Source organism: Phocoena sinus, chromosome 8 (genome assembly GCF_008692025.1).
Source record: "Phocoena sinus isolate mPhoSin1 chromosome 8, mPhoSin1.pri, whole genome shotgun sequence".
Lineage (NCBI taxonomy): Eukaryota > Metazoa > Chordata > Mammalia > Artiodactyla > Phocoenidae > Phocoena > Phocoena sinus.
Genome location: NC_045770.1, coordinates 20,711,113 through 20,724,938, shown reverse-complemented (window position 1 = coordinate 20,724,938; position 13,826 = coordinate 20,711,113). Strand labels below are relative to the sequence as shown.

At 36.2% G+C, this 13,826-nt stretch overlaps 1 protein-coding gene across 1 annotated transcript in view; it reads right to left on the bottom strand.

Annotated features, from left to right (window-relative positions):
- BTG4 (BTG anti-proliferation factor 4) overlaps positions 1 to 13,826 on the bottom strand; it is a 52,494-nt gene that overhangs the window by 18,902 nt on the left and 19,766 nt on the right. Inside the window, exons 3-4 of the mRNA XM_032640824.1 lie at positions 12,858 to 13,056; positions 11,328 to 11,482 (exon numbers count right to left, since the gene is read on the bottom strand). Coding sequence (XP_032496715.1) covers positions 11,328 to 11,482; positions 12,858 to 13,056 — 354 coding nt within the window. The remainder of the gene's footprint in view (positions 1 to 11,327; positions 11,483 to 12,857; positions 13,057 to 13,826) is intronic.

The window sequence follows — 13,826 nt, the reverse complement described above, 5'->3', positions numbered from 1 at the left end:
TGTTATTTTTTCTCAAGATTGCTTTGGCTATTCAGAGCCTTTTATGTCTCCATACAAACTTTAAGATTCTTTTGTTCTAGTTCTTTGAAAATTGCCATTGGTAATTTGATAGAGATTGCACTGAATCTGTAAATTGCTTTGGGTAGTATAGTCATTTTCACAATATTGATTCTTCCAATCCACGAACATGGTATATCTTTCCACCAGTTTGTGTCTTCTTCGATTTCTTTCATCAGCATCTCATAGTTTCTGGAGTACAGGTTTTTGTCTCAGATATGTTTATTCCTAGGTATTTTATTTATTTATTTTTTCATGCGATGGTAAATGGGATTGTTTCTTGAATTTCTCTTTCTGATCTTTCATTGTTATTGTATAGGAATGCAAGAGATTTCTGTGCATTAATTTTGTATCCTGCAACTTTGCCAAATTCATTGATGACCTCTAGTAGTTTTCTGATAGCGTCTTTAGGATTTTCTATGTATAGTATCATGTCATCTGCAAACAGTGACAGTTCAACTTCTTTTCCAACTTGGATTCCTTTTATCTCTTTTTCTTCTCTGATTGCTGTAGCTAGGACTTCTAAAACTATGTTGAATAAAAGTGGCGAGAGTGGACATCCTTGTCTTGTTCCTGATCTTAGAGGAAATGTTTTCAGCTTTTCACCATTGAGTATTTTAGCTATAGGTTTGTCGATAAGGCCTTTATTGTGTTGAGGTAGGTTCCCTCTATGACCACTTTGTGGAGAGTTTTTATCATAAATGGGTGTTGAATTTTGTCAAAATCTTTTTTGGCATCTATTGAGATGACCATATGATTTTTAGTCTTCATTTGTTGATGTGGTATATCACACTGACTGATTTGCAGATATTAAAGAATCTTTGCATCCTAGGATATATCCCACTCAATCATGGTGTATGATCCTTTTAATGTATGGTTGGATTCAGATTGCTACTATTTTGTTGAGGATTTCTGTGTCTATGTTCATCAGTGATATTGGCCAATATTTTTTGTGTGTGTGTGGTATCTTTGTCTGGTTTTGGTATCAGGGTGATGGTGGCCTCACAGAATGAGTTTGGGAGTGTTCCTTCCTCTGCAATTTTTTGGAATGGTTTCAGAAGGATAGGCGTTAGCTCTTCTCTAAATGTTTGATAGAATTCGCCTGTGAAACCATCAGGTCCTGGACATTTTGTTTGTTAGGAGTTTTTTAATCATAGTTTCAATTTCAGTGCTTGTTATAAGTCTGTTTATATTTTCTATTTCTTCCTGGTTCAGTCTCAGGAGACTGTGCTTTTCTAAGAATTTGTCCATTTCTTCCAGGTTATCCATTTTATTGGCATACAGTTGCTTATAGTAGTCTCTTATGATCCTTTGTGTTTCTGCAATGTCACTTGTGGTTTCTCCTTTTCATTTGTAATTTTATTGATTTCCATACTCTCCCTTTTTTTCTTGATGAGTCTGACTAAAGGTTTATCAAGTTTGTTTAGCTTCTCAAAGAACCAGCTTTTAGTTTCATTGATCTTTGCTATTGTTTTCTTTGTTTCTATTTCATTTATTTCTGCTCTGATCTTTATGATTTCTTTCCTTCTACTAACGTTGGGTTTTGTTTATTCTTCTTTCTCTAGTTCTTTTAGGGGTAAGGTTAGATTGTTTATTTGAGATTTTTCTTGTTTCTTGAGGTAGGATTGTATTGCTATAAACTTCCCTCTTAGAACTGCTTTTGCTGCATCCCATGGGTTTTGGGTCATTGTGTTTTCGCTGTCATTTGATCTAGGTATTTTTTATTTCCTCTTTGGTTTCTTCAGAGTTCTCTTGGTTACTTAGTAGTGCACTGTGTTTTTTACAGTTTTTTCCTGTAATTGATCTTTAGTCTCATACATAGTGGTCAGAAAAGAAGTTTGATACGATTTCAATTTTCTTCCGTTTGGTAAGGCTTGACTTGTTACCCAAGATGTGATCTATCCTGGAGAATGTTCATGTATACTTAGGAAGAAAGCATATTCTGCCACTTTAAGGTGGAATGTCCCATAAATATCAATTAAATCTATTTGGTCTATTGTGTCAGTTAAAGCTGTGTTTCCTTATTAATTTCTGTCTGGATGATCTGTCGATTGGTGTAAGTGAGATTTTAAAGTCCCCCACTCCTATTGTGTTACTGTCGATTTCCCCTTTTATAGCTCTTAGGATTTGCATTATATATTGAGTTGCTCCTCTGTTAGATGCACATATATTTATAATTGTTATATCTTCTTCTTGGATTGATCCCTTGATCATTTCCTGTAACAGTCTTTAATTTAAAGTCTATTTTGTATGATATGAGTATTTCTACTCCAGCTTTTTTTTGATTTCCATTTGCATGGAATATCTCTTTCTATCCCTTCACTTTCAGTCTCTATGTGTCCCTAGGTCTGAGGTGGGTCTCTTGTAGATAGCATATATACAGGTCTTGTTTTTGAATCCACTCAGTCAGTCTATATCTTTTGTCTGGCACATTTAACCCATTTACATTTAAGGTAATTATTGATAAGTGTATGCCTATTGCCATTTTCTTAATTGTTTTGGGTTTGTTTTTGTAGGGCTTTTTTTCTTCCCTTTCTCTTTTGTTCTCTTCTCTTGTGGTTTGATGACCATCTTTAGTGTTGTGTTTGGATTTTTTCTTTTTCGTGTGTGTGTGTCTTGTACTTTGGGGGTTTCCTGTTCCCATGCGGTTTTGAAAGAAGCAATTGTAAATGGATGATTTTTCTCACCATACCTAAGTAGGACAGGAAAATAAAGTATTCATTAGGGATTCAAATTCTCACAGGTTTTATCTCTAATCTTGCGGTTTTGATATAGCAGTCTACATATGTGCAAGGGTGTTTGGGGTTTTTTTTTTTTTAAGTTGGTAGTCTCTTTCCCACCTAGAGGGGTTCCTTTAACTTTTGTTGCAAAGCTGGTCTGGTGGTTCTGAATTCTCTTAGCTTTTGCTTGTCTGTAAACTTCTGATTTCTCTGTCAAATCTGAATGAGAGCCTTGCTGGGTAGAGTATTCTTGGTTGTAGGTTCTTCCCTTTCATCACTTTAAATATATTGTGTCACTCCCTTCTGTCTTGCAGGGTTTCTGCTGAGAGATCAGGTGATAATCTTATGGGAATTCCCTTGTATGTCATTTGTCATTTTTCCCTTGTTGCTTTTAATACTTTTTCTTTGTTTTAATTTTTGTCAATTTGATTACTTTGTGTCTCAGTGTTTTCCTCCTTGGGTTTATCCTGTCTGGGACTCTCTTCACTTCCTGGACTTGTATATTGATTACTTTTAATCACAGCAAAAAATACATAGTTCCTTATATTTTCCCCTATACATTTGCTTCAGGGAAACATAAGAAGCTCTAAAGAATTTTGCAGGGCTATAAAGCTCATGGATGGCTCCATCTGTGCCAAGTTCTAGAACAGTGATGGAATTGATTTCTTCTTGAGTACAACTTGGAACAATTCATTTTAATGGCTGTCTCTAGTACTATGTTGCATGGAATTGTGAGACAATCTCTACACCCAAATAAGAACATTATGATTTATTAGCACATCCATCAAGGGGTACAGGAGTAGTAATACATGTGCCACAGATTTACCATCTGTTTTCTGGAAGTTCTTTCAAGCCAACCTCACAATTTTCACAAAGCACTTTGTTAATAAAACCATCTCTGCAAAAGTTCTTACAAACCCATTCTTCTGTCACAGTCAAGTATTACATTATATTTTAGATATAGTAACTTTTATACACGTCTGTTTCATTTTTTAGTCCAACAAATTTGAGGTGTGAATAAAACCTACAGAGAAAATCATTCATTGAAATTCAACATAACATCATTATGGAATATATAAGATAAAAACAAGAAAGACTAAACAGGACTGAGAATCAAACTGGCAGTAGGAAAGCTTAAAACAATTATGGTTTATAAAAGAAGAAAGAAAAATATGAAAGCAATCAAATAATAGTTATGACAAAGAAAATTTTCCAGCATAAAGAGATTTGGTATCCCCTAAATGGACAAAGAACACATTCAAATATAATATTACAGAAGATAGCTTTAGAAAAATTAAATCTGCAGATCAGAAACAGCCACAATGTTTCAGGAAAAGAATGATACAGAATGACTGAGACATAGACTTCAAGTATAAAGAAAGAATTTTTCAGACTGTCAGGCAAAGGGATTCACCTAAAAAAGTAAACATACATGTTTGTGTCAGTGTCGGAAAGTTGGGGAAATCAAACTGGTCTCAGGTTTCTCTACAGCAAGTACAATGCCAGAAACATTAGATTAGAGTGATGGCTATGAAGCTATTAAGTGAAAGAAAACATGACCTAACATTTTAATCCTCAGACAAGTTGTTCTTCAAGTATAAAAGAATAAAGAGCCTGAAGCACAAATGAACTCACAGGATAGAACACCTATGAGCTATTTGTGAAAAGGCTGCTTAACAATAAAATCCAGCTAATCAAAGGTGAATCAAGCTGTGGGAGCTCAGCATCGAGGGACCGGCCTAGCTGGGGCCCGTGGCCCTGCATCTTCTGACTGTGATGCCGGTACTGCAAAGGCTGCAGGGCTGCAGCCACTGGGCTCTGTGCGCCCGAGTGGCCGGGACGTGAGCTGTGGCCCCCAGGCAGGTGTGGGCATTGTGTCCACAGAGAGTATTCATGAGGCCCTGCTCAGGCCATGATCACTCAGTGAAGCTGTGCTGCGACAGCTCAGCCAACTTCTTCTCACGCTGTGAGGTCCAATGCAGGCTGCAGTACTTGGTGCCTCCACCTACTGTGCGCACTTCGCTGTGGGAGGGCCTGCTGGACTTCAATGCTGACCGCCTCCATGAGGTGGACTGGGCGCTTCGACTGAGCACCCTCTGCCTCTGATCTGTATCCAGAGTTTCTTCCAGCCATGGCACGGTGAGACAGGGCAGACAGCAGAAGCAAGAAGAACTACAATCCTGCAACCTGTGGAACAAAAACCACATTCACAGAAAGATAGACAAGATGAAAAGGCAGAGGACTATGTACCAGAAGAAGGAACAAGGTAAAACCCCAGAAAAACAACTAAATGAAGTGGAGATAGGCAACCTTCCAGAAAAAAATTCAGAATAATGATAGCGCAGATGATCCAGGACCTCAGAAAAAGAATGGAGGCAAAGATGGAGAAGATGCAAGAAATGTTTTAAAAAGACCTAGAAGAATTAAAGAACAAACAAACAGACATGAACAATATAAATAATACAATAACTGAAATAAAAACCACACTACAAGGAATCAATAGCAGAATAACTGAAGCAGAAGAACGGATAAGTGACCAGGAAGACAGAATGGTGGAATTCACTGCTGTGGAAAAGAATAAAGAAAAAAGAACGAAAAGAAATGAAGACAGCCTAAGAGACCACTGGGACAACATTAAACACAACAACATTCGCATTATAGGGTTCCCAGAAGGAGAAGAGAGAGAGAAACACCACAGAAAATATTTGAAGAGATTATAGTCAAAAAATTCCTGAACATGAGAAAGGAAAGAGCTACCCAGGTCCAGGAAGCGCAGAGACTCCCATAGGGGATAAACCCAAGGAGAAACAGGCAGAGATACATAGAAATCAAATTGGCAAGAATTAAAGACAAAGAAAAATTATTGAAAGCAGCAAGGGAAAAACGACAAATACCATACAAGGGAACTCCCATAAGGTTAACAGCTGATTTCTCAGCAGAAACTCTACAAGCCAGAAGGGAGTGGCATGATATACTTAAAGTGATGAGAGGGAAGAACCTACAACCAAGATTACTCTACCCAGCAAGGATCTCATTCAGATTCAGTGGAGAAATCAAAAGCTTTACAGACAAGCAAAAGCTAAGAGAATTCAGCACCACCAAACCAGCTCTACAACAAATGCTAAAGGAACTTCTCTAAGTGGGAAACAAAAGACAAGTAAAGGACCTACAAAAACAAACCCAAAACAATTAAGAAAATGGTGATAAGAACATACATATCGATAATTACCTTAAACGTGAATGGATTAAATGCTCCAACCAAAAGACACAGGCTTGCTGAAAGGATACAAAAACAAGACCCATATATATGCTGTCTACAAGAGACCCACCTCAGACCTAGGGACACATACAGACTGAAAGTGAGGGGATGGAAAAAGATATTCCATGCAAATGGAAATCCAAAGAAAGCTGGATAGCAATACTCATATCAGATAAAATAGATTTTAAAATAAAAACTCTTACAAGAGACAAGGAAGGACACTACATAATGAACAAGAGATCAATCCAAGAAGGTAATATAACAATTATAAATATATATGCACCCAACATAGGAGCACCTCAATACATAAGGGAACTGCTAACAGCTATAAAAGAGGAAATCAACAGTAACACAATAATAGTGGGGGACTTTAGCACCTCACTTACACCAATGGACAGATCATCCAAAATGAAAATAAATAAGGAAACAGAAGCTTTAAATGACACAATAGACCACATAGATTTAATTGATATTTATAGGACATTCCATCCAAAAACAGCAGGTTACACTTCCTTCTCAAGTTCGCATGGAACATTCCCAGGATAGATCATATCTTGGGTCACAAATCAAGCCTCAGTAAATTTAAGAAAATTGAAATCATACCAAGCATCTTTTCTGATCACAACACTATGAGATGAGAAATTAATTACAGGGGAAAAAAACATGAAAAGCACAAACACATGGAGGCTAAACAATACGTTACTGAATAACCAAGAGACCACTGAAGAAATCAAAGAGGAAATCAAAAAGAAGGAAGAGGGACGCTTATATACAAGCCTACCTCAAGAAACGAGAAAAATCTCAAATAAACAATCTAACCTTACCCCTAAAGGAACTAGAGAAAGAAGAACAAACAAAACACAAAGTTAGCAGAAGGAAAGAAATCGTCAAGATCAAAGCAGAAATAAATGAAATAGAAACAAAGAAAACAATAGCAAAGGTCAATAAAACTAAAAGCTGGTTCTTTGAGAACATAAACAAACTTGATAAACCATTAGCCAGACTCATCAAGAAAAAGAGGGAGAGGACTCAAATCAATAAAATTAGAAATGAAAAAGGAGAAGTTACAACAGCCACCGCAGAAATACAAAGCATCCTAAGAGACTACCACAAGCAACTCTATGCCAATAAAATGGACAACCTGGAAGAAATGGACAAATTCTTCGAAAGGTATAACCTTCCAAGACTGAACCAGGAAGAAATAGAAAATATGAACAGACCAATCACAAGTAATGAAATTGAAACTGTGATTTTAAAACTTCCAACAAACAAAAGTCCAGGACCAAATGGCTTCACAGGTGAATTGTATCAAATATTTAGAGAAGAGCTAACACCTATCCTTCTCAAACTCTTCCAAAAACTTGCAGAGGAAGGAACACTCCCAAACTCATTCTGTGAGGCCACCATCACCCTGATACCAAAACCAGACAAAGATACTACAAAAAAAGAAAATTACACACCAATATCACTGATGAATATAGATGCAAAAATCCTCAACAAACTACTAGCAAACAGAATCCAACAACAAATTTAAAGGATCATACACCACAATCAAGTGGGATTTATCCCAGGGATGCAAGGATTCTTCAATATACACAAATCAATCAGTGTGATACACCATATTAACAAATTTAAGGATAAAAGCCATATGATCATCTCAATAAATGCAGAAACAGCTTTTGACAAAATTCAATGCCCATTTATGATAAAAACTCTCCAGAAAGTGGGCACAGAGGGAACCTACCTCAACATGATAAAGGCCATATACAACAAACCCACAGCAAACATCATTCTCAATGGTGAAAAACTGAAAGCATTTCCTCTAAGATCAGGAACAAGACAAGGATGTCCACTCTCACCGTTATTATTCAACGTAGTTTTGGAAATCCTAGTGATGGCAATCAGAGAAGAAAAAGAAATAAAAGAAATACAAATTGGAAAAGAAGTAAAACTGTCACTGTTTGCAGATGACATGATACTATACATAGTGAATCCTAAACATGCTACCAGAAAACTACTAGAGCTAATCAATGAATTTGGTTAAGCTGAAGGATATGAAATTAATGCACAGAAATCTCTTGCATTCCTATACACAAATGATGAAAAATCTGAAAGAGAAATTAAGGAAACACTCCCATTTACCATTGCAACACAAAGAATAAAATACCTAGGAATAAACCTACCTAGAGAGACAAAAGACCTGTATGCAGAAAACTATGACACTGATGAAAGAAATTAAAGATGATACCAACAGATGGAGAGATATACCATGTTCTTGGATTGGAAGAATCAATAATGTGAAAATGACTATACTACCCAAAGCAATGTACAGATTCAATGCAATCCCTATCAAATTACCAATGGCATTTTTTACGGAACTAGAACAAATAATCTTAAAATTTGTATGGAGATACAAACAACCCGAATAGCCAAAGCAGTCTTGAGGGGATAAAACGGAGGTGGAGGAACCACACTCCCTGACTTCAGACTACACTACAAAGCTACAGTAATCAATACAATATGGTACTGGCCAAAAACAGAAATATAAATCAATGCAACAAGATAGAAAGCCCAGAGATAAACCCACACACCTATGATCAACTAATCTATGACAAAGGAGGCAACAATATACAATGGAGAAAAGACAGTCTCTTCAATAAATGGTGCTGGGGAAACTGGACAGCTACATGTAAAAGAATGAAATTAGAACACTCCCTAACACCACATACAAAAATAAACTCAAAGTGGATTCGAGACATAAGTATAAGACCAGACACTATAAAACTCTTAGAGGAAAACATAGGAAGAACACTCTTTGACATAAATCACAGCAAGATCTTTTTTGATCCACCTCCTAGAGTAATGGAAATAAAAACAAAAATAAACAAATGGGACCTAATGAAACTTCAAAGCTTTTGCACAGCAAAGGATACTACAAACAAGACAAAAAGACAACCCTCAGAATGGGAGAATATATTTTCAAATGAATCAATGGACAAAGGATTAATCTCCAAAATATATAAACAGCTCATGCAGCTCACTATTAAAGAAACAACCCAATCCAAAAATGGGCAGAAGACCTAAATAGACATTTCTCCAAAGAAGCACATGAATGTGGCCAAGAAGCACATGAAAAGCTGCTCAACATCACTAATTATTAGAGAAATGCCAATCAAAACTACAATGAGGTATCACCTCACATCAGTTAGAATGGGCATCATCAGAAAATCTATAAACAACAAATGCTGGATAGGGTGTGGAGAAAAGGGAACCCTGTTGCACTGTTTGTGGGAATGTAAATGATACAGCCACTATGGAGAACAATATGGAGGTTCCTTAAAAAACTAAAAATAGAATTACCATATGATCCAGCAATCCCACTACTGGGCATATACCCAGAGAAGACCATAATTCAAAAAGACACATGCACCCCAATGTTCATTGCAGCACTATTTACAATAGCCAGGTCATGGAAGCAATCTAAATGTCCAACGAGGGACGAATGGATAAACAAGATGTGGTAGATATATACAATGGAATATTACTCAGCCATAAAAAGGAACGAAACTGGGTCATTTGTTGAGACGTGGATGGATCTAGAGGCTGTCATACAGAGTGAAGTAAGTCAGAAAGAGAAAAACAAATATCGTATATTAAGGCATGTATGTGGAACCTAGAAAATGGTACAGATGAACCAGTTTTCAGGGCAGAAGTTGAGACACAGATGTAGAGAATAAACATATGGACACCAAGGGGGGAAAGCCTCGGGAGTGGGGGGATGGTGGTGTGCTGAATTGGGCAATTGAGATTGACATGTATACACTGATGTGTATAAAACTGTAGACTAATAAGAACCTGCTGTATAAAAAATGAATAAAATAAAATTAATAAAAAAGAAAGGTGAATCAAAATAGATTTCACATATAGAAAATATTGATGAGCATTCATTGAATAAGTTGAAATACAGAACTAAGAAAAATCAACTATTAAGAATAATTATTTCAGGAGAGAACTTAAATGTGAAACCTTGACATTAAAAATGTTGCATATTTGAAAGTTACCAAGAGAGTAAAAACAGTTCTCATCCCCCCCCCAAAAAAGTAACTATTTATGCTGACAGACGTTAACTAGACTTATTGTGGTAATCATTTCACAATGTATACAAATATCAGATCATGTTGTGCACCTGAAACTAATGTTATATGTCAATTAAACCTCAATCTGTAAAGTGACATGGAAGATAAGGGGCAAAGAAAAAAATGAAGAATGTTAATTTCTGCAGCTTTCATAGTAACAAATAAGCAATACTGCATTTTTTTTTTTAAGTTATAAAGACTGTCTGGCCTCCTGGTGGTCCTTTTTTTAAACCATAAAAGAAATATTTCAAAAAATAAAATCTTATGACTATTTCAACAACTTTCAGTTTTACTTTAGGTTTCTTTTTTTCTGAGGTCAAGTAAAATTAAATCTAAATATCTATCAAGTAGCTCCCATAGTATGGTTTTCTTATTAAATTTTCTATATGTCAATTCTTACATTTGTATGTATATAAAGGATCACTGGAAAGATAGTCACCATTTAATGTTAATAATGGTAATTTCTGGTTGGATGGGAGGGATTTTTATTTCCTTGGTACTATGCTTTTTTCTGCTTCACTTGAGTTCTTCATAGTGAGATATAGCATCCACAAAGTGTCATAATTAAGGCTATTATGAGGTTTAGAAATAAGCCAAATTTTTTAAGGGAATGATGTCGTAAAAAGTAGTTTTCAGGCAAGCTCTTACTGACCTTATAAAATAGAACAGTAATGGCAGGTAATAAAGTAGAACTTGAATACTATGAGGATCACTCTTCCCTAAATGAAGGTCTACTTTTTTTTTTTTAATGGCTAATGAAAAACAAGAACTTTTAAAACTTTCTTGCAACAAACTCAACTAAGAAGGTATTAAAAACACAGCACGTTTATTTAAACTGTTACTCTTCATAATGCATTGAATCTTATTACAGGTCAATATCTTCATTCTATTACCTTATAGGGTACATTCATTTGTGTTATATAAACCTTCATTTAAAATTAAAGAATTAAAAGTACAGCTAAGAACACAGTCATGATCTGCATGAGAGGATTCACCATCATGCACCCTAGTCCCTAATGTGGTTATTTTTTCTGTTTCCTGGGCCTCTCGAGCTTAGACTTGTTTTCATTTCAGAGAAAATAAAGTAGCTCTGCTGAGCTCTACCCCGCCAGGGCCCAGCCGCTGCACTATCGGTGTGTGTTGACCCAGTGGTACCTGTCCACCCGGTGCCCAGCAGCAGGCCTGTGACCCTTAGGGATCTTATGCAATGCATGATAAGCATTTCCTAGGAGGCCCATTCGGCCATCCCCCATATTGTTTTTGCGGGGAATATGGAACCAAGATTGAAAGGGCTGTTTCAAGTTTTCAACCTGGGGAGAAAAAAAGAAGAAAAAAGGAGCATGATGATTTTCTGTAAACTGATAAGCCACTTCTAAGGATTAAATATAAACCCATAACTCACAGGTTCAACTTTTCAAAAGCATAGGAAATACAAATGAATAGAAATCAAAGTAGATCATTATCTTTGGAAAACTGAGTTGCATTTTAGGGTATGAAGTAAGTCACTTCATATCTTTTAACAAAATTCTTTAGTCCAACCAAGAATTTTAAAAACAAAACATTTACTCAAATTAGAATATATTCCTGTGTTCTCTCCAACGTGATCCCTACCTCGCTCAACCCAAAACTATCTAATCACAATCTCTGGGGTTGAGGTCTAGAAACATCCATCTTAAACATCTCAGATGACCAATATAAATGTTTTGCAGACCACACTTTCAAAGGACATTGTTCTAAAAGAATATAGCTGACTACAGATCTGATCCTTAGATTAAGAAGATCTCTCTAAGCATAAAAATAGAATTAAGGGCAAACATTTTACTACATAATTTTAAACTTTACATATAGAACTAAATATAAACTACATATATAGTTTAGAAAACTAAACAAGCTAGCGGAAAAAAGTTTTCCAGTAATATGACAAGGGGTTAAAATATTTCTAACCTTTGAAAAGCCTTTAAAAACACATTAGGGCCTCAAATGATAAATGGGTGAAGGAGAAAAAATTCATAAGACAGTAAGTAACTACAACACTTAGGTACATGGAGTTTTTGTTTTAATGTTTAATTTAGTTAATAAAAATGATATTTTTCAATGAGAATACCCAATTTTAGGGAAAATGATAAACACTTTCACATAGAGCTGGTAAGACTACAAAGACATCTTTCTAGAAGGTACTTTGTCCTGTGTTAAGAACTCATAAAATATTCATACACAATGACCCAGTAACTACATGTCTGAGAATCAAATCTCTAGAAATAACTTAGAATTTTGACATCTCTGTAAAAATTAGCTTTTTTACTATCACAATAATATGAAAACAACCTAGATGTCTTCCAATAATACATTAGCTAAAAAATTATAAGGGAAGCAAATGATTTAAAATATTTAAATTGCTTTAACGTGTCAATACATAAGTGATAAAGAAAACAAATTTACATACATACAAAGGGTCAGAGATTCTCCCTAAATCAGTGCGCACTCAGCCAAGTAGAGGGTATAAAGAGAGAGAAGGAAGAAAAAAAGACAGAAAAGGTTTTGCCAGAATATTATTATTGTGATTTTAATCTTTATAATCTTTCCATATTTTCCAATTATTTGTTTCTTTGCTTTTACAGTGAGCATACTCTTTTCAGAATTAGAGTAGAAAAAAAATGTACAGAGAAGAAATGGAGAACATTTTACCTGATAAATACTCTTTGGATTGCTGACTTTAGGAATTATCTGAGGCTCTTTGTTACAACTTTCTTCATCAGAGGAAGTGCCAGAGGAGTAGTCTAATGTGGCTCTATTAACAGCATCACTGATTTGTTGGGATAATTTCCATTCCTCCCATCTGTCTTTGAAAGAAGCAATTGTAAATGGATGATTTTTCTCACCATACCTAAGTAGGAAAGGAAAATAAAGCATTCATTAAGGATTCAAATTCTCACAGGTTTTATCTCTAATCTTTTCTGGAAACAACTCAGTAATTTACAAGAAGAGTTACTTTTAAAAAAAAAGAAAACAAATTCTCAAAGCTTGGCCAAGATAGTGGAGTAGGAAGATCCTGAGCCTACCTCCTCTCATGGGCACACCAAGATTACAACTATTTAGAGAGCAACTATTGATGAGAGACTGGAATCTAGCAGAAAAGATTTCTACAACTAAAGTTATAGAGAAGGAACCACAATGAGACCAGTAAGAGGGGCAGAGTCATGGTATAGGTCAGACCCATACCCCTGGGTGGGCAACACACAAGTGGGGGGCTAATTACAGTTGTAGAGGTTCTCCCAAAGAAGCAATGGGTCTGAGCCCCACATGGAGCTTCCCAGACCAGGGATCCTGTACCAGGAAGATGCGCCCTCAGAATGCTTGGCTTTGAATGCCAGTGGGGCTTATTTTGGGAAAGTCAGAGGGCTGTGGGAAATAGAGATGCCACTCATAAAGGGCCCACACAAAATCTCCAGGACCCAGGGCAGAAGCAGTAATTTGAAAGGAGCCTGGGCCAGACTCACCAGCTGATCTTGGAGAGCTTCCTGGAGAGGCAGGGGGCAACTTGAGCTCATCCTGGGGACACAGACACTGGCAGCAACCATTTTGGGGAGCTTGTTCTACCACGTGGACATTCGTGCTGGCAAGCGCCATTTTGAAATCTTTCCTCTAGCTTATTAG